We start from the raw sequence: 21749 nt of genomic DNA, 5'->3' as shown, positions 1-21749 counted from the left end.
TCGAGCCGGATGTGATTTTTTGAAATATCTAAGTGTATTTGATATAATGGTTTCGTTTAGTTGTAGAGTTTTCGAGGAACATGGAACAACGATTTATAGTTCGAGTCCCTCGGGCTGGATTTCTATTTGAATTCCTGAGTAATTTCGTTTGCATTTTATGGATTTGGATTTGACCGCTTCCTTGGTACAGTGGTTGACGCGTGAGCGTAGAGGGGTCTTGGGTTCGATTCCCGGTGGAGACGAAGAAAAAAAAAATGTCTCGGTCAGGTAGGACACAGAAGGCTGATCACCTACTTGTCCTCAGTGAAACAGATGTATAATGCATCTGCCCCTTACCCCACTAGGGGACATGGGACTTCACTTTTTCTTAAGTCCTCAGTATAAATAGTTATTTTTTGACTCGTATATCAATATACTGAATATTATCTACATCACAGGTCTGCATTAATATTTTTTTGTATTATACAGGTCTGCAGCCGGCCCTGGGGGCGCTGGGCGCGGGCACGGGCGAAGCGGAACGTGCGCTCGTGTCGCTGAGCAGCGCGCTCGAGTGCCGCATGGCACGGGCGTACTTTGTGACCGCGGCACGGGCTGCGTGCGACGCGGGGCTACAGGTGCGTACTTGACCAGCATATTTGAAAGAAGAAAGAAAATATGTTTAACCTATCACGCGTCTGGCGCACAGCCGGCACCGATCCCGATAGTGTCAAGGGAGTTCACGAAATCTAGCTTTTTTATGACTACCGAGTTTGAAAATTTTATTTACCCTATTGTTCTATAATTATATGCCATGTATTATATATTTTTGGATAGAGGAAGAAACTAGTTATAGCATAAAAATGTAATCATGACGATATATTTTTTCTATAAAATTATAAAAAAATGATTTTCTTTTGTTTTAATTTTAATTGCTTACATACTAACACTTACATGATAATGCTGAGTCATCAAATGATCATATTCACGTTTTCATATCACTACACGATTGCCAAATACATTCACTTATATTTTCACACATTTAACACAACGTATTTCACTATGAATAATAACAAATCTCCATTATTCACAAACAAGAAAAAAAGCGCCATTTTGCGTCTTCCGCACTGAAAAGTTGAGACACTTTTTCACTGAGTATTCTTCAAATATCCCTAAAACCAATATCATAAACGTATTCTACGTAAAATTTCCAGTAATATACGTCTCAATTATCACTCATCTAATTATTCCTCTCGGCATAATTCACAATCCAAATATTCGTTGAACAAGACAAATGTCACAAACTATGGCCGATGACGCAACTCAATCAATGATTCACTTTTTTTTTTATTTTGTGGTTTTGGTCTCTATTGCCTGTCTCGGAGTCGTGTCGATTCGAATTATAAATGTTTAAGGCATAGAGAAATATTTTTTATACTGGAAACATTCACTTGTAATTCACTACAGATGGCCTTCAATGTCACGGGCCGCGTTAGGCACAGAGTTTGTGCGCAGTACACTACAGTACAATTTGCGTTACGACACAAATATTGTGCGTAGAACGTGTCACGGGTTAATCACAAATACTTTTACAAATTTTTGACTTATAACTACCTAAACACTTTACATGGAAAAAAAAATTAAATCTTAAAATACAATAAATACATTCAAAAATATCTTAATAAGGTGGACTACTACAGCATTTGCCTCTCCGTATTAGAGGAGAGGCCCCGGTATTTAGGGGCGTTATTGTATAATATCATTGTGTGTATGAAATAAATATATTTTTCATTTTCATTTTCATTATAATTTAGAAGATAAATGTGAAGTAAATCGTAATAAATATTATGTCATTTAGACTAGAGTAGATAATTTTTGAAACAAAAAAAAATCGCAGTCGGATGAAACCCATTAGAAAAGGAGGGGAATATGATAAAAATGTAAGGAAAAATAAATTACGGTCAATCCGAGTTCGGGAAGCGGGAGGGGGGAGCTTTTAAGAGAAAAAAATGGTTTCTCTCGATTTCCGACAAAACTACAAGTCCTATAGAAAAAAGTTCAATGGCAAAGTTGTAGGTAATTAAAAGTTCTACAACTTTTGTATTCACAATTTTTTCTCATAACCTAAAAATTTAGGTGAAAAATTCAAAAAACCAAGTTTTTGGTCTTTTATTTCTATCTACTTCAAAATTTATTTTTTTTCTACGAAATTTGGTGGAAACTTACTTTATTATGTCCCAAATACACTGTAATTTATTTGATTGAAAATATTTATTTTTTCGCCTTATTTTGAATTAATACCAAAAAAACAACCTAATTTTCAATCGAAAAGTCACCCGTCAAAATATCAGCTTTTTTCAAAAACTTGGGGTGCCTTTTATTTATTGAAATCTCTACTTTTATATGATGTAAAAAAAATAAACACCACCATAGTAAATGTTCTCAGGAAATGCATACAAACAGTCTGAAAATTAGCTTTTACCAAATCAGGCACACTTCTCGAACTACCTGAAATGTTTTTATCGACATCATTTTGCTTTTGAATATGCTGTAAAATATTAAACTTAGAACAGATAATTATTTTTCTTTTGAAATATTACCGAAAAGCCGATACAAGAGAAGATATAGAGTTCAAGAAGTGTGCCTGATTTAGTAAAAGCTCATTATCACACTGTTTGTATGCATTTCCTGAGAACATTTACTATAGTGGTGTTTATTTTTTTTTACACCATATGAAAGTAGAGATTTCAATGAATAAAAGGCACCCCAAGTTTTTGAAAAAAGCTGATATTTTGACGGGTGACTTTTCGATTGAAAATTAGGTTGTTTTTTTGGTATTAATTCAAAATAAGGCGAAAAAATAAATATTTTCAATCAAATAAATTACAGTGTATTTGGGACATAATAAAGTAAGTTTCCACCAAATTTTGTAGAAAAAAAATAAATTTTGAAGTAGATAGAAATAAAAGACCAAAAACTTGGTTTCTTGAATTTTTCACCTAAATTTTTAGGTTATGTGAAAAAATTGTGAATACAAAAGTTGTAGAACTTTTAATTACCTACAACTTTGCCATTGAACTTTTTTCTATAGGACTTGTAGTTTTGTCGGAAATCGAGAGAAACCATTTTTTTCTCTTAAAAGCTCCCCCCTCCCGCTTCCCGAACTCGGATTGACCGTAATTTATTTTTCCTTACATTTTTTATCATATTCCCCTCCTTTTATAATGGGTTTCATCCGACTGCGATTTTTTTTATCTTTTCATTATTTTCAAAGGCTTCTACCCCAGTCTAATTGTCTTTTGTCCAGCAGTGGATGTCCCACGGGTGAAACGATCGATGACAAATTTACAATATCTATTGTATCGCTTATAAACTCTGCCTAGTACGCGTAGGCGGAGTGCATCGGACAATTTTTGAGGATAATTCTAGACATTTATTCAACGTCAATAGAAAATGGTGCTAAACAACATAATAATAGAAATTGAGGGTGCTGTGCTTCAGTTAGGGCGCCAAATGAAAATATATGTGTTTTCTTTTTGTATTTTCGTACATTTAAATGTCATATTTTTTTTGTAATGTGTCCTTCCCCTCAATTGGTATAAATGTGTGAAAGGTATTGAAATATCATTTTTTACAGGCTCTAAGCCTTCAGCTGCTGGCAGCTGTGGTGGCCGGGTTTCTCTTCACAGCCATCGTGTTGGTCGATTCGCACGCTTGGATTTATATCAACACTAAGTAAGTTTATTTGTTATCACATGATGAGGGTAGTTTGAGATTATTTTATTATATTTATATTATATTATTTTATATATTTATTATTATATTTATGTTATCTTATTGCGTTTATCTACTGTAAGGATATATTATCAAGTTAAATATCATTTTGGTTTCTTTTTTCACTATATTACCATGTTGATTATCACAATATGACGAGAATAGTTGGAGATTCACGTTAAATTTATAAATTAAAAAAAAAATTGGAATAAGATGTGTTAAAAATACAATAGAATGTAAACGATGAGAGTAATTTGTTGTTTTTACCTCTTTTTTTGTTCAAAACGAGTCTTAATTTCAGTTATCACCATTTTTTGTAATCTAACACCGTATTTATCCCCAGACGCGCGTCCCCAGCGGAAGAACAAGCGCCGTTCCTAGCGGGTGCAGCGTGCGGGCCCGCAGCCGCCCGCACGCTGCCCCGCCCGGCCCCGTTCCCGAACGGCAAGCCGCCGTCATACAGCGCGGCTGTGCAGCTCATGGACTTGAGTGAGAGGGAACGGGAACGGCCCAGGTAGGAAATAAGGGAAAAAAAGACGTGTGGCACTCGGGGACTGCCGCGGTAAAGCTATTGCATGCTATGCCTTCAAGCCACACCTCCGAGCCCGTCGGACGGAATTTCTCGATTCGGTACCCGCGCTCAAGGCCCGCGATAGAAGCTATGCAATAGCTTAAGGTTGATGTTCCGACCGTCCCTCCATACATTTTTGATTACCTCTAAACACTTAACACAGACACTATTTCTTTAAAACTAATCATTTTATCACTTCTCTATAATGAAATGTGTGCGCGTTCGACCTTTTTAATCAATAATTTACAATATTTACTTAGAAAAACAACAGTAAAATACCGGAAAAATTTGACACTTCTACAGTAGTGTGCGTGACTTTTGCCAAGCGAAACACGACATAAAGCACGACATCTAGCGCATAGACTATATACTTATTACAGATCTAGCGCGTCAATGTCTAAACGAAAGGCGATGTTTAGACATTGACGCGCTAGATGTCGTGCATTCGCGTTCGTTATCTTATGCATAATGAGCATAATTCTAATAAATCAAAGTTCTGTGTAAAAATTGAGTAATTTCATTTCCAATCGTTCAAAGAAAATAACAATAAAATAAAATAAAACTAATGACCTTAGAAACTATGTTTTTTTTTATTTATTACTCATTATTGTTCGTCCGTCGTAGGTCTGTAAACTGTATTGTACACTGAAGGTAAATGGTACTGTAGGTACTTTAGTTCGGCGTCGTCGTTCGTCGGCTTGATATAAAATTACATTCTTGATTTCATTGACACGCGCTATGATTTGCGCGCGGAATTTCTTGTGTTGTGAATTTATTTTTGTATGCTATGCATTTTAATTGATTCAAATTGCAATGTTTCTCTAGTATGCATTTGAGACTATATTGTAAATTGTAATAATTGATCGTGGGTATAGTAATTAATTATTCTAATAACGCAATTAGTAATATATGTATTTTCGGTGGGATTCAAAACAAAAAATTGGCCCGTGATTTTTATGAAATTTCACCACATTGCAAATCACATCAATCATAGTTCATACACATGTATGACGAAAGTGATTAGTATTGTGGCTAACATTGACTCATCAGTTCATCACTGAAACCAGTGATAAATCAGTACCTATATCATATTGTGTTTGAATATTTTTAAACAATGATATAAGTATACAATTATTATAAATCGGTAAACTATCAAAGTAATCACAAACTTGCAAACATTGGTAAAATGTCCAGTAGTTTATGAGCCTATTCATTACAATCAAACAAACAAACAAAGTTTTCCTCTTTATAATATTAGTGTAGACAAACACTATGAATACGATCACGAATGCAAATTCGGGGATTTTCTAATTATTGCTAAATAATAATTGAATTCGTTTTGAAATACTCTATAATTTTTAGTGTATAAATAGACATTTATAATGTGGTGCTCATTTTTTTTGTACTGCTAACGCTATTGTAGGTACCTATTTTCGTTGTTTTATTTCAAGTGAACACGGCCATACAATTTTGTCACGAGCCGCCTATGATTGTAGGTACTTTTGTTAGGCTCCTTCGTCGTCCGCGTCGGCTCGAAAGTTCTTGATTTCATTGTCACGCGCTATGATTTGCGCGCGGATTTTCTTGTGTTGTGAATTTATTTTTGTATTATTATTATTTTTTATTTTTTTTTTTTATTTTATTGATTAAAATAAAATATTTCACTAGTATGCATTTGAGACTATATTGTATTATGTATAATTTATCGTAGGTATAGTTATTCTTATAACGCAGTTATATTTTCGGTGGGACAATTTGACCCGTGATTTTTCTGAAATATCACCACGTTGCAAATCACATCAATCATACACACGTATGACGAAAGTATAGTGGCTATAATTGACTCATCAGTTCATCACTGAAACCAGTGATAAATCAGTATATCATATTTTATTGTGTTTGAATATTTTTTAAACAACGATATATACAATATTATTATAAATCGGTAAACTACCAAAGTACTTCCGAATTTTCAGACAGACAAACAAGTAGTTTGAACACGCAGTTTTCTTATACTAGTAGCAAAAATCAAAACCATAATATTATGTTTACCTACTATATTTTACTAAAAGTCGAGTGCGTCGAAATCGTAAATAATAATATGTTTTTCACCTTCCTGGTTATTTTCCCATAGTAAATAGTGTTTTAGGTTTGTTGTTGTAGGTAGGAATAATAATAATTATTCTTTCATGTTGGTTATGAAATGTATATTGAAATAATTTACTTTTACAAATCATTAGTGATACCTATAAGTTTTGAGTGAAAATGCTTGGATCAGCATAATATTATATGGTACTTCAAATACATGTTTTGATAAAAAAAACAATAGTGTAATAAAATAAAACTGCGTTTTATTGTAATCAATGTTGACAATTTTAAATTCCAAAATTATTGATCAATAAAATAGTTTACACCAACAAATATAACTTTTATTTTTATAACAATCGTTCATAATATAAACCGTAGCAGGTGGCGTTTTGAAGTTCTGTCTACTCATACAGAAAAATGGAAAACTTGTTTTTTTTGTAAACAATTTATTACTCATGTTGTTTGGCAACTCGAAGCGTGGTCGTCCGTCGTAGGTACTTTTGTTCGGCGTCGCGTCGTCGTCCGCGTCGGCTTGATATAAAACATTCTTGATTTCATTGACACGCGCTATGATTTGCGCGCGGAATTTCTTGTGTTGTGAATTTATTTTTGTATGCTATGCATTTTAATTGAATCAAATTGCAATATTTCTCTAGTATGCATTTGAGACTATATTGTAATAATTGATCGTGGGTAGGTATAGTAATTAATTATTCTAATAACGCAATTATATTTTCGGTGGGATTCAAAACAAAAAATTGGCCCGTGATTTTTATGAAATTTCACCACATTGCAAATTATATATTATACAATTACAATTACAATTATTATAAATCGGTAAACTATCAAAGTAATTACAAACTTGCAAAATATGCTTTTCCGAATTTTCAGACAGACACACAATTTTATTAGTTTGTTTTAGCAAAGTAGGTACCTATACCTATACGCTTACGTCGCGCGTCGCGTCGTCGAAAACGGTGCGCCCAGAAACAAACATACCTAATTCAGTTACAACTTACAATCCTTTTTTTGTTCCGTAATTTATTGTATTTATTCTAATACGATTTTTTTTATTCGTCGGCCAGTTCTACTAGGTATAAAAAGATAAAATTGAAATATAATTATTGTAGCGACAGCCATATTATGTTACTATGTTTTCGTAAATATGTTTTTCACCTTCCTGGTTATTTTCACATAATCTTATCTTATACATATATAAAAATGAATCGCAAAATGTGTTGGTAAGCGCATAACTCGAGAACGGCTGAACCGATTTCGATCATTCTTTTTTTATTATATTCCTTGAAGTACGAGGATGGTTTTTATGTAGAGAAAACGTAAATATTATGTACCACGGGCGAAGCCGGGGCGGACCGCTAGTATATATATATAAATGAATCGCAAAATGTGTTGGTAAGCGCATAACTCGAGAACGGCTGAACCGATTTCGATAATTCTTTTTTTATTATATTCCTTGAAGTACGAGGATGGTTCTTATGTAGAGAAAACGTAAACATGTACCACGGGCGAAGCCGGGGCGGACCGCTAGTCTAATATAAAAATGAATCGCAAAATGTGTTGGTAAGCGCATAACTCGAGAACGGCTGAACCGATTTCGATAATTCTTTTTTTATTATATCCCTTGAAGTACGAGGATGGTTCTTATAGCTAGAGAGCTAGTTAGTTTAGTTTTAGTGCAGTGGCAGTGTAAATGTTGTTGTTGAGGTTATGTAAATTTAACACTTTAGTTAACTACCAAGATATAAAGAAATGAGGATAGGACACAATAACTATTGGTTGAGGTATTTATAAACTCATAATATACTTTTAAAAAAATCACGTTTTAATAAATTTCTAGAATTAAATTAGAACAGCTGATTCAAAATAGCCTAAAAAATCTTAATAATAATAATTACGCTTCACAGCAAGAAGAAATGTACCATATGTACCCGCACAAAGTCGATATTGTGTTGCCTACCGTTCGACTCAATGGCTAGGGTTGTAACTACCTTTAATAATTATTACCAAACTAATAAACCGAGTGATGCGAAATAACCATAATTCTTTTAGAGTTTGATAAAATGATCAGGCAGGTATTTTCTTTAATCCTCTGAATTCTCGGTTACTAAATTGTATCGTTGAAATTATTCTTAATCGCGTAAATTTAATAAATAATCATATGGAAAACACTTTTCATTTGTTTTTTTACTTTCACGCCCAACTACTATACAATAATTACGTTGTTTCGGTATTTTGACGAGAAAACGCAGGAAACATCCGTTGTATCATTTTAGATAGATTGTATATTTTGTATCTGTAGAATTGAAATCAAAGCTATGTATATGTTGTCTCCATTCTTTTCTTATCGGATTGTTGATCCCAATGCGAATGCGTCACTTAAATTTTATAAAAGACAATTAAGAACATCAAAAATAAAGTGATACGTAAATATTTCACAGTGCAATATATTATGTAATTAATAATAATTATATATTTATGAAAAAATAATTACATCAGATTTAATAATAGCAATTGTTTTGAATGTACATAATATGAATAAATGATTACATCATAATAGTAATAATCACAATTGTTTTATTTCCCATTTGTTGCAACCCTAGCATATTTTCATGTAGCAGCAGAAGTACCTACACTGGCGGCGCGGCGGCATCGTGCGACATCAAAGGCATTCAAACTCAAACTCAAACTCAAACATTTATTTATTCAATTAGACTTCTTATAGAAGCACTTTTGAAACGTCATTACATATTTTAAAATTTACCACCGATTCGGAAAGCAGTATTATAAACTTACCTAGTAGCATTGCCTTACTAGGTAAGTTTATAATAACTCATTTCTTTTATTATATAATTTACGTTTTACTTTTACAGAATCCGATTCAATGGATTATGAAGACGAGTCACACAACGCCATACGATAGTGATGATGAATGAACATTTCAATAAATGCATGCGTGTTTTTTTATGTTGTTTTGTAATTGTTAATTGTTTCTTAAATAAAGAAATAAACTAAATATTTAAATGATGATTTGTTATTTGCAACACAACTTTATATTTGAGATTCTTTACAAATGTATATTTAGTTTTGTATCATCAAATTTATAAATTTTATTCCATAGTTTTCAAAATTAAATGTAAATGACCATAAAAACATTAATAAAGTAAATCATTGATGTAAGGTCAGGGAACGTAATACATATATACATCTGACCATGTAGAAGCTAAGTCTTGTTGACTGCTGAAGTCTGTAAAGTTTTGTTGTCTGCTGAAGTCTGTACGCAATGAAAATGTCTGCCGTTTCGAAAATAAGTTTTTAAGACCCTAATAAATAAAATATATGAATGGCAGATCTGGTCAAATACTTTCAAATTGTATTTTTTTCAGCACTTTCATAAGTGTCTGCCAGAATGTTATCCGCGTGATAATGGTCTGCCATTGTTATTTTCCGATAGTAATAATAATCTATTTTCAAATATCAAAATGGCAGACGTGGTCAAATGGTTTCAAAGTTCGCCAAAAATTTCCACCTGTCTTACCTAAGCGCGCGCCCCGTCCACCACTCTGGGCTTAGTGACTCCTCATCTCATGTATAGTAGGTATAGGGGAATCAACACACAAAAATCCAGGTCTGGTCAAATACATACAGGTAGCTTTGCGCTAGCTCTCTAGCTATTACTTCTTATGGAGAGAAAACGTAAACATGTACCATGGGCGAAGCCGGGGCGGACCGCTAGTAAATAATAAAATAATAAATAGTGTATTAGATTTGTTATTGTATCTTGTATACCTACGAATAATTATTCTTACGTCTTGTTGGGAAATGTTCAAAATATACCTACCTATTGAAATAATTTACTGTTACAAATCATTAGTGTTATTAGTTTTGAGTGAATAGGCATGGATCAGAAATTCAGAATATAATATGCTACTAACTACTCAAATACATACATGTTTACACAACAAACACCACTGACCTCTATAACTATAAGTTATAGAGGTCAGTGACCGTCAGTGACAAACACTATGGATACCTACGCTCGCGAATGCAAATTCGGTGATTTACTAATTATTGATACCTAGTCATTGAATTCGTTTTGAAATAGCCTGTACTTTGTAATTTTTAGTGTTATAGACATTTATAAAATGTGGTGCTCATTTTTTTTTGTAATAAATTATCCTGCTACGCTATTGTATTTTCGTTGTTTTATTTCAAGTGAACACCCATACAATTTTGTCACGAGCCGCCTCTGGCCTCTGGGTGAAATCAACCAGTCAAATGATTTTTGTTCTAATTGTATTTTGGTAGTAGTTTGTTTAGAATTTACATTACCATTGTTTAATTTTTATTTTGTATTTGCAGTAAAATAAAAAGATGAAAAACTTCATTAGGTATATTGTACGACACCTCACTCTGAATCGCGCTAGCGAAATTTTTTCGTTACAGAGCACATATACAACTTTCGGACTATTTTCATTGAGGCCGGCCGGCAAATCGAGTATGTCGAGAAACTTCACTTATTCGATGGAGGTATTCTACCTTCCTTCCTCCACAGTTGTGGGACCCCGACGTGCATTGAACACGCAGCTTTCTGATACTAGTAGCTAAAATCAAAACCACAGATATGTCTGTGATCAAAACCATAATATATTTTTACCTATTATTTTACTAAAAGTCGAGTGCATCGAAATCGTAAATATGTTTTTCACCTTCCTGGTTTTTTTTCCATAGTAAATAGTGTTTTTGATTTGTTGTTGTATGAATAATTATTCTTACTTGTTGGTTATGAAATGTATTTTGAAATAATTTACTTTTACAAATCATTAGTGATATTAGTTTTGAGTGAAAATGCTTGGATCAGCATAATATCATATTTGCTACTTCAAATACATGTTTTGATAAAAAAAAAACAATAGTGTAATGTAGGTAATAAAATAAAACTGCGTTTTATTGTAGGTAATCAATTTTGACATTATTTATTTCCCAAAATTACAATAAAATAGTTTACGCCAACAAATATAACTTTTATTTTTATAACAATCCTACTTCCTACTAATGCGAAAGTTTGTGAGGATGTGTATGTGTGTGTTTCACGCAAATACTACTGAACCGATTACAATGAAATTTAGCACACATATAGAACGTAACTTGGACACATTGAATAGGTTTTATCCCGGAAACCCCACGGGAACGGGAACTATACGGGTTTTTTTTTGAAAATGCGGGCGGAAAGCTAATCGTTCATAATAATATAAACCGTAGCAGGTGGCGTTTTGAAGTTTTGTCTACCCATACAGAAAAATGAAAACCACCCAACCAGCAAATCGTTGCTCTATAGAAGGGATAAGAACGTTTCAGAGGTGCTAACTGGTAGTTCTATAAGGGTGATAAGAACGTTGTATAAACCCCAAAGTGGCGCATTTATAAAGCCATTTGATGGTATTGTGTTGCTGTAGCAGCAACTCAGATGCCAATTGGACCTATAGAAGAGTACACTTATAGAATCGCGATGCTGTTATAGAGCGAAGTAGTGATATAAAAGGAACCGCGATGCTGTTACAGCGCGAAGTTGTGTTTTAAGAGTAACCGCAAATCTTTTGTAGCACGAAGTTGCGATGTACAAGTCACTGCGACGCTATAATTATAATACAAAATGGTAAATCGTGTACCAATTGATAATACGAGTAAATGACTATAGGAACCATCATCGTGGTGTCGAGTATTAATTTTTGTTACACTGTTAATTATGTTAGATACATAAACTGACCTGTGAATGAAATTTTACTGATAGATTATATGCATAATTACGCTGTTTTTTTCATGCCCCCCTCGAATTATTGAGTTTTAAGTAATTAAAAAACTAATTTTACACCAAATTGCTTTATAGGATGCCAAATAGCAACTCCGTGGCTATTATACGTCCGCAAGCGAACGCAGTTTTGACAACTGTCATGCCATATACTGGATTAAATTAGTAGGGTTCCCTGATGTAAATAGAAAACCCATAACATGTTTTATTTTGTATTTTCTAGTGTAAATTCCGATTTTTAGATTCCGATCCCGAAGTGTCAAGCAAAACACTAGTGTCTGAATGGTCTGCTTCTGAATTATCACAAACCACATGATGGCTGTTAACTTGGTTTTGTTCATAGGATGTAACAGATTCTACGGAATCATTGTCCGTATTCGAAGCCTCACCTTGAATTTGTCTGGTGACAATCGTTACTGAAGCTGCGATTTTTTTAAATTCATTCAATCCATGATTATTAAATAGAACCCTTCAATTATTTACGAGACGGTGCTGACAATATGGCAGGTTTTTGTTGTTTTAAAGTGAAAGAAACTCTCTTATAGGCCGTATATCTCTCGTAAGTGTCGCATTTTACTACATTAATACGCCGTTTTTGTTACATAACAGAGTTATAACTCTTTTATACAGTAAATCAGTCCTATAACTCTGACCACTCAGCTATTAAACCACTGCGTTATAATGGGCAGAAAAACACTAATATAATTCAATTAGGTTACAAAGAAGTGATATAAAACTCGGATATATCACCTAATTGCTCTATTATGGAGTTTCAGCAACCATGAAGATTCACAGTGCTATAATAGTAATAAGGAAAACCATTACAACACTAAATTGTCGTATTGTAGATTTTTTTACGCCTCTATAGGCATGGGACTATAAAGGTTACCCTGGAATCGTTTATTGCACTAATATGCTGTAAAAAAGAGACCACCAGCGCTGTTATGTGATAATATCGTCCTGTTATTGCTGTACCAAAATCTGGATAAGAGCTGCTCTATAAACGCCGTATAAAATAGTTATATAAATGTTTACATCACCTTGTTATGGGACAAATTTGCTGTGTATGATTATAGAGCAAAATCATCTCATTAAACGCTATTATACAACAAGCTTGTCACCGCGACACTGTTATACGTCATTTAAAAAGCTTTTTAGTGATGTAAGTTATTGTTATAGGACATCTTTGCTGGTTGGGCACAGGAGATTGCCCAAGTGACTATGGCACTTGGTATCGCAATCAAACTTATTGTGTCAAGATGAAATATAGCTCAATTTAAAGCTTGATGTTAGTACTTTTAGATATGATTAAAGTTTTTATGTAAATAAGCCGCAGTTCGCGACAATAAAAATAAAACAATAGTTTTATTCAACACTTCAAAAAACTACTTAATCGAGTTTAAACTAACGATGAACGTTAAGTTTTACATTTATTACATAGGTAATATTTTAATTTACAAGACAAATGTGAAAAGTAAATCGTAATTTAAACATTATTTCAAAATAACATCGAACAATGCGTCGAACACATTCATTTGACATTTCAAATAGAAACTATGACATATGACGTTTGCAAGAGAGATAGATATAGGTATGTGTCAAAACAAAACTTTTACTTTTATTTCTATTTATTCGGTATAATTACAACTTAATAGTGATAAATATGATCATTATAAATACAAATAGGAATTAACAATATCACGAACACGTGACACAACTAGTATTTTACCGATTCCATACGTAGTCATACATGTTTCAAAAGAAAAACTTTTACTTTTACTATTATTTCAATTTATCCGGTTTAATTAAGACTTAATATTGATACATATGATCATTATAAATACAAATAGGAATTAACAATATAACGAATACGTGGCACAACTAAAATTTTACCGATACCACCCGTGGTCATTCTCCTTTGTGGGTCATTTGTAACAGGATGGCGGTTCTACAGCGAAAAAAGAAAAATGATGGTCAGAACGCTGATACCGGATACCTTAAGATACTGTAATATAAAATATTACTAGATTAGATAAAATATTATAGGTAGTATCTTCACCGTGTGTGACGCGCTTTACATTCACGCCATCTAGAGTTAAATCTTTATCATTTTTGTATACGTCTGTGTGTGTAAACGACCCTGTATGCAATGACAGATGTTAAAACGCATAATTTTACCGAATTGGGTGGATTTTAAGGCAATGATATAACATATTTCAATAAAATATAATATTCAGTAACCGCCATGACTATTCCTAGGTTTGATGACTATTCCAATTACGCAAAAACTCAAATAAACTAGAAATGTAGAATTCAGCGCCATCTAGCGGGATATTGGCTGGGAACAGATCGTTGCAATCACCTTAAAAATAAAGGAAAAAAGTTGTGACGGGTTTCACCGCTCTATTTGATCCTTTTTGGCGTAAAATTTCATGCATTACTTATCGTTTGAAATGATAAATGTAAACGTACGTATCAGAATAAGCGGTGAAACTTCTTTCTTTTGTTTTGACATGTAAAACTTTCATGTCACTTCTGAGTCAAACATTCTATTATTATGTTTGACTCAAAATATATACATATATATTTATGTTGTCAAAACGTTGTGTAGTTATTTACTCTTTTTTATGTGTACATATTCACACACGTCTCAATATACCTACCCGCAGATCGCGCGTATCCGGCAGCGCGACCCTCGGCCGCAACAGTGGCGGAGCCCTAGGGGGCGCGCTGGGCGGAGCCCTGGGCGGCTCGCACACACTGGGCCGGGCTCCGCACAACGGCAAGTACGCGACACTCAGCAAGCAGTGCAAGACGCTCGAGAGCAACGACTTCTACTGAGAACGGCCTGGCGGCGCGCCCGAGCCTGCTGGTGCGTTTGTATAACATCATAACTTAGTCTATCACATTTACACGCTAACTCACTCGGTAATCCACTTACACGCTACCTCACTTGGTAATTCACTTACACGCTAACTCATTCGCTAATCCATTTACACGCTAACTCATTCGCTAATCCACTTACACGCTGACTAATTCGCTAATTCACTTACACGATAACTCACTCGCTAATCCACTTACACGATAACTCATTTGTTCACGGCGTTGAATAAATAAATGTTTAAGTTTGTATTTTATTATTTTTAACGTGGCACATTGCAGTTGAAGTTTCAGTATTTTTCAAATATTTACAACAAGACATGATACACACCAACATTTAATTCATTATTTTAATTTTGCCATAAAATACATAAGCATTTAGTTCAAAATTTCAAACACGTCATGAAACACCATTAACGTATTCCATCACGTTGCAGGTCAAGCGGGGCGCACGGCCAGCCTGAACCGGTTCGACCCGAAGTACGCGTCGTTCGGCCCCCGCGCGCCGCGCCCCCGCCCGCCCGCGCCGCCCCCCCTCGCCACCTTCTCCCCCCCCCGGGACAAGTTCGCGACACTCCGGCCCCAGCGACGGGACCCGCAGCCCCTCTCCGCTGCGGCCCTGGACTACCGCAGCCTGCAGCGGCCGCGCCGAGAGCGGGACAGAGATAGGCCCGAGCGACAGGAGCGACAAGGACAAGAGAGACCCGACCGACCCGACCGACCAGATCGACCAGATCGACCCGAACGACCAGATAGGGTTGAAAGACAAGATAGGGTTGAGAGGCAATTGCGTCGCCCAAGACCAGAGCGACATGATGCAAGGGATCTATACGCGGTGACGGAGTTGTAGTGCCGGCTCAGGATGTGCGACCAAAACTGCCGCCATGATGTTGTGTAATGGATTTTGTTAAAGTGATTAAAGCGGAAAATTTGTGTCGACCCGAACGACCCGAAAGACCAGATAGGGTAGAAAGACAAGATAGGGTTGAAAGGCAATTGCGTCGAAGACCAGAGCGACATGATGTAAGGGCCTATTTAGCGACCTATTTAAATAGTGGTTACGCGGTAACGGAGTTGTAGTGCCGGCTCAGGATGTGCGACCAAAACTGCCGCCATGATGTTGTCTGATGTGAAGTGTTAAGTGGATTTGGTTAGAAGGTGTTTACAAATAAAAGTGAAATAGCGAAAAAGTTGTGTTGTGAAGAGAAGGGGGTTTAAAGGAATGTTGTGACCGCTTTGGTTCGTATGAACGTAGAACGGTGGTCCTGAGTTTGATTCCATGTTGGGACGAAAAATAATGTCCCTATCTAGCAGGACACAAGGCTCATCACCTATTTTTCTTAAGAGGGATTAAGTGCATATAGCATTAAATAATGTTAACCCGAGACAAAAGTGGATGCAATTAAAATTTGTTGTGTCAATAAATGATCTGATTAAATAGTTATCAATTACGTGTTGAAGAAAATCATTCAATAGAAACAATAATTATCGTAAGTATACCTCTAATCGATGTCATAATATAATCAAAACTAAAATTCAGCAAAAAATTATAAAGGTTTTTTCTTATGTAATCTTCCCCTATTCTATGCAACGAAATAGTTATAATGTGACAACACGTAAATGGTAACTATGTATTTATAAATTTAATACATAAATTGTATCCAGACAAGTTTAACCCGCCATTGGTGACCTTATATGTCTGTGAGACCGGGTAGTTAAAGAAACCCAAATATTTTTCTCACCGTTTATCGAATTACACTGTGGTTTCGAGTAGCTGCCTAATTTCGCGCCCCCTACCCTACACCTACCCCGTGATAGCGACGCGGGTGCACGTTACAGAGTTTTGGCCCCAACCCGGTGCGTGAGACCGGTGTTACCAACTAAGTAAGTCAAATGGTTATTGTGTATTTTTTTTATTTATTTATTTTGATAAAGCTGTTGTTGTAATTTATAGTTTAATCATATAATTCTATTATTAGTAAGCGTTTTGCTAGATTTGATTGAAGAAATTCCGTGTTTTTTGTTCAAATTGTGAACATTGTCTCAGCATGTCTTACGAAAGTAATCAGCATCGTCTCGAGGCTCTTTTGCAAGAAGCAGTATCTGATGAGGACAGATTACAAACGTCATCGGAAAGTGAATCTGGAAGTGACTTCGAACCAGATAATTTCGAACCAGATCGCACGTAGTACCAACTTGCTCTAGTTGTTTTGCTGTTGAAGATGAGTGATTTTAGTATTGTATATTTTTTTGTATTACCATTTATGTTACTTCATTTTATGTTTTCAATGTCATAAGACTGACTAAGCCTAATTTTATTGTTAAATAATTAAGTTTGTTGCTTTATTTTTGAGTTTTAAAAAAACTTTGTTAAAATACTTGAAAATGTTAGTTATTCCAAAGATATTGTCTTATGCTAATAAAAGAGATTTGATTTATGAAATACCTATATTTTATTGACAATAAAAGATCAAATTTTATATCCATCCCAATGAAAAGTAGCATGAACCGCAAATTACAGAAAAACTCGTAGTCAAAAACCCCGGTGCGTGAGACCGGGGTCACCAACGGTGTAAGTCAAATTCACGTCACCAATGGCGGGTTAATAAATATATCAATCTCTGAAAATAACGGTAACCACACAACTCTATATAAAATAATATAAAGGACAATTCAAGTGAAGCATTTAATTTAGTTTGTTACTCTGTAACCCTGTACCTACGAAAGTGATGTGACATTTTTTATGAAAATATAAAATTCGCTCGATGGTTCTTTATGCCGGCCATAACGAGCATGGAGCGCTAAAAGACGAAAATGCCTATAATTTGCATTTTAACAGTTAACATTCGAAGCGGGTACAAATCGACTTCGTGCGTACAAATTAAAATAAAAAGTATGGCCTAGGAACTTTTGTATATATTTTTAATCTCTCTACTTTATATTCGAAAAATTCTAGAACATTCGAAACGAAAATGGCGGGAATTATTTTCAATGAGCTTCTGTCTACGGCTGTGGAAACTGATAATGACTGAAGAATAAAACATTGATTTTCTCGTCTTATTTATTGAATAGCTCAATCGAAATTCGACCTTACTCCTTTCTATACTAGATACAATTTAGTAAAATTTACACCAGTATGAGAGGAGGAAAGCGTTTTGAGTTTTGTAAAAAATTTAGACGAAATTTTTCGACGTTTCGAATATAATGCGACCTATTTAAATAGTGGTAACTTTGCCAAAATGTAGTCTGGCGAGTAGGGGCTCCGAGCCTAACGTAGAAAATGTATATAAATATATTAGATATCTCATAATAACGTATAGGCTCGTTTGTGTGAATTTTAATCTTTTGAGCATTTATTGACGAACGGAACTTTTCAATTTCGATACAAGTTGTGAATGCACCGATTTTTTATATTACATATTAATTCGGCTCAAGGCATTTTTTTATCTAGATAATATAGCGTGGACCTAATTGTAAAAATAATCTTGTTAAGTGTATGAGTAAGTAAGCATTCCATCTTTTGTAGTGAAACGGGAATTGGTAGATCTAAAACTGACTTACTGGTATTAAGGTGCAAAAACAATACTGCCATTTGAAATGCTAGATTAGGTGTTCAGAGTGTAATAATCCTCCTAATAACACCATCTATTGTAAGGAAAATGATTGCGAAAGACAAGAAATTTTGACAGTATGTGAACTATAGCCATATTAGCCATTCACCTAAAAAGAAAAAAAAAACTGACAATAGTTTCGTTATCTGTTGATAGAAGCGCGGCAAAAAGGCGGCAAATTATACTTTTTTTTAACTGTCATTTTTTATGTAATGTGGCAATGTGAAAGTACTTTTTTTCAGTGTCAGGAAAAAAAAAAACTAGAATATTTTTATTAGACAATACGATTGAAGAATTTTTCGCGATCATTTTTTTGGAATAATTCTCGTTTAGGCTAGTAGTTAATAAGCGATGTGGTACCAGTTTTTATTCAGTATTAAAAAATAGTGAACTTTGTGAGAATTTACAACGACGTTTCGTACGTTTTTAATGGAGATAATTTTAGTTAACTTCAAGGTACCGTAAGCAGTGTATTCGCCAAAGATATGCATAATGTATAAGTACATACGTATATAACTAGTATATTATTATTATCGATAGTTTAAGATATATTTAACGGCTGCTACATGCCAATCGGTTAATTTGTACAAATCTCATTTCTTATTTATTTTAAGTGAATATTTATGATAATGTCGCCTATTTTATATTGTACATGTATTTATATTGTCGACTACATATTGCTCAATTTTGTAACTTATGTAAATTATTTTTGAGCAGGTAACTTCTTAAGCTGTAATAGCTTTTGATTTATGTATTTGCGATTTATTAATTGAATATTCAGGAAATAGATTTTTTTTCCTTCAAGTATTGCTAATAATTTTGGGACAAAAGTACATAATTATTAAGTAAATCAAAAGCTCAAATACAGCTGGATAACGAATCACAATGTTTTGTCTAAATCATAAAGCTTTGTTGTAAAGTAATGAACAATTTTCTATTGAACTTATTGTCTGGCGTTTATGGAGTGAATTATAGTATAAATAAATAATCTGAACGAATATGCAATATCTTGTACTGGTTTAGAAGCTTGAGTGAAAAAAGAAACCAAAATTATCCAACCGCATTTGATTATAACCCATTTTATTCCAAAAAATGTAAGAATTTGGACACAGGTGGTGAAATAATTAATCTAATGTCAATAATGTAATTATTTCCCGAATCTTTTAATAAAATACACAAAGACACAGTGACTTATTTAAAATCGGTTGAGTTAAATATGGTCTAAGAGAAGTTATGTCACAACATAAATACCTCGAAATAAGACATATTGAAGCATTATAAAATTGGGCATTGATGAATTTCATGAGTATTCATTTTAAGGTAGAAATGGTCTCACTCAAGTTTCTAAATCAGTACCTCTTTAAGAGATAAATACACGGTTTTCAATGTAAGTAATGCACACTATTTATTATCATTATAAATAATTAATTAGGCAGTTATAATGTTTTAGACTATTACGAGATATACTTCTTTGCTAGCCTCGATTTGCTTTACAATTACGTTAATTTTGTACCCATTTTAATAATCTGCACAATCATGGTTACCAAGGCGGGAAATTGTTTGACGAAGCATTCAGTGTTGCCAGTGTGAAATTATGTATCTGTCATTTGTCAATGTCAAAATTGATTATTTTGAGTCTGTGGTTGTTTTTTATTTTTAATTATTTATTACTGGTATTATGTGCCATATTACGATTAAATTGTGTTTTGGATTCGGTATATTTGTAATTTATTTGTGTTTATTGAAGAAATTAAAGCTATGCAATACTTTATGCTTTTTCGAGTCAATTATGGTGCGTATGTTACATTTATATACACTGTGGTCCTCTTTACATTGTTATATAAATTTATTTTTATTTAGCAGCTACAAAAGTTTTTAAAAATTTGTGTTAGAATATTTTTTAGTAATTTATTGGCAGTATAAATATAATTTTAATGTTTTTATTTGTTTTTTTGTTATATCGGAATGTAAAGAGGCTCATTGAATTCTGAAGCACGACTGTGCGAATATAAACGATTGATGATTAGATCAAGTGTATGAGTTTACAATGAGTAAATAAATGGATAATAATAAAACCTGTTTTTTATTTATCACTACGCTTATCATTTCCTATTTCCTATCCATGAATTATAACTTTATAGTACATACAAATGAAACATACGAAAGAATAATATTTTAAAGAAAATTTACTAAATCTAAGTAGTTAGGTATGTATCAAAATACACACGAAATTATTTAGCATTATTTACAGAAATACAAGAGGTTAATACGCAAAAAATATAAGCAGCCTCCACGTAAGGAGGATATCCAATAAAATAAAATTCTATGATTATTTAAAAACTTAAAATATATTTATATGGAAAATTCATAAAAATCGGTTCAGCCAATTGATAAAGACATGATAATAATCAAAATCCAGTTCGCTCACAATCACTCATTACATTTTTAATAGTTCGAAATATTATCGCAAAGTAGCATTTAGCAATTTACTATTTATAGCTAGTACCAAAAAATAATTTCAGCCACCGCCTCCGCACGCAAAAATAGACAGGTTCTCTTATTAATTCATGGAAAATCGTGTACTTATAATAAATAAATTTTTAATCATCATAAAGTATTTTTTAATCTCACTGTAGAAACATTTCCTCTTTATTGGCTCTATTATTCTTGAACACGGCGGTTACTTAATACTTACACGATATCATTATGAATCGTATTGAATTTGGTATTGGTGATATGGAATATCAGGGAATAGACAACATAATATTCAGTATAAAACAAAATCGCTTCTCGCTGACTGTCGGTCTGTTCCTATGTATGCTTAAATTAAACGCTACAGATTGTGATGTGCTTTCTTTTAATGCATAGATAGATTAGATGGTTGGTATACAACTTAGACGAAGCCGCAGGTGGAAAGCTCGTTGAAAAAACTAAATTGTGCACTCCAAGTACTTATGCTCCTCAAGGCTCCAGTACTTTTATTTACTTGAAAATTTAATATACGTTATCGACTTATCTAGTA

General features: G+C 33.7%; 1 protein-coding gene across 1 annotated transcript in view; it reads left to right on the top strand.

Annotated features, from left to right (window-relative positions):
* Window positions 1–16122, top strand: part of tty (tweety) — an 86186-nt gene extending 70064 nt beyond the window's left edge. Inside the window, exons 11-16 of the mRNA XM_090104956.1 lie at window positions 469–614; window positions 3614–3711; window positions 4094–4264; window positions 4396–4411; window positions 14880–15108; window positions 15554–16122. Coding sequence (XP_089961082.1) covers window positions 469–614; window positions 3614–3711; window positions 4094–4264; window positions 4396–4411; window positions 14880–15077 — 629 coding nt within the window. The 3' untranslated portion in view covers window positions 15078–15108; window positions 15554–16122. The remainder of the gene's footprint in view (window positions 1–468; window positions 615–3613; window positions 3712–4093; window positions 4265–4395; window positions 4412–14879; window positions 15109–15553) is intronic.
* The last annotated feature ends 5627 nt before the right edge of the window (window positions 16123–21749 follow it).

This window comes from Colias eurytheme, chromosome 8 (genome assembly GCF_061535395.1).
Source record: "Colias eurytheme isolate Ceu_HAF_F1 chromosome 8, ilColEury1 Martin Lab GWU primary, whole genome shotgun sequence".
Taxonomy (NCBI): domain Eukaryota; kingdom Metazoa; phylum Arthropoda; class Insecta; order Lepidoptera; family Pieridae; genus Colias; species Colias eurytheme.
This window is presented reverse-complemented; position numbering and strand designations above follow the sequence as displayed.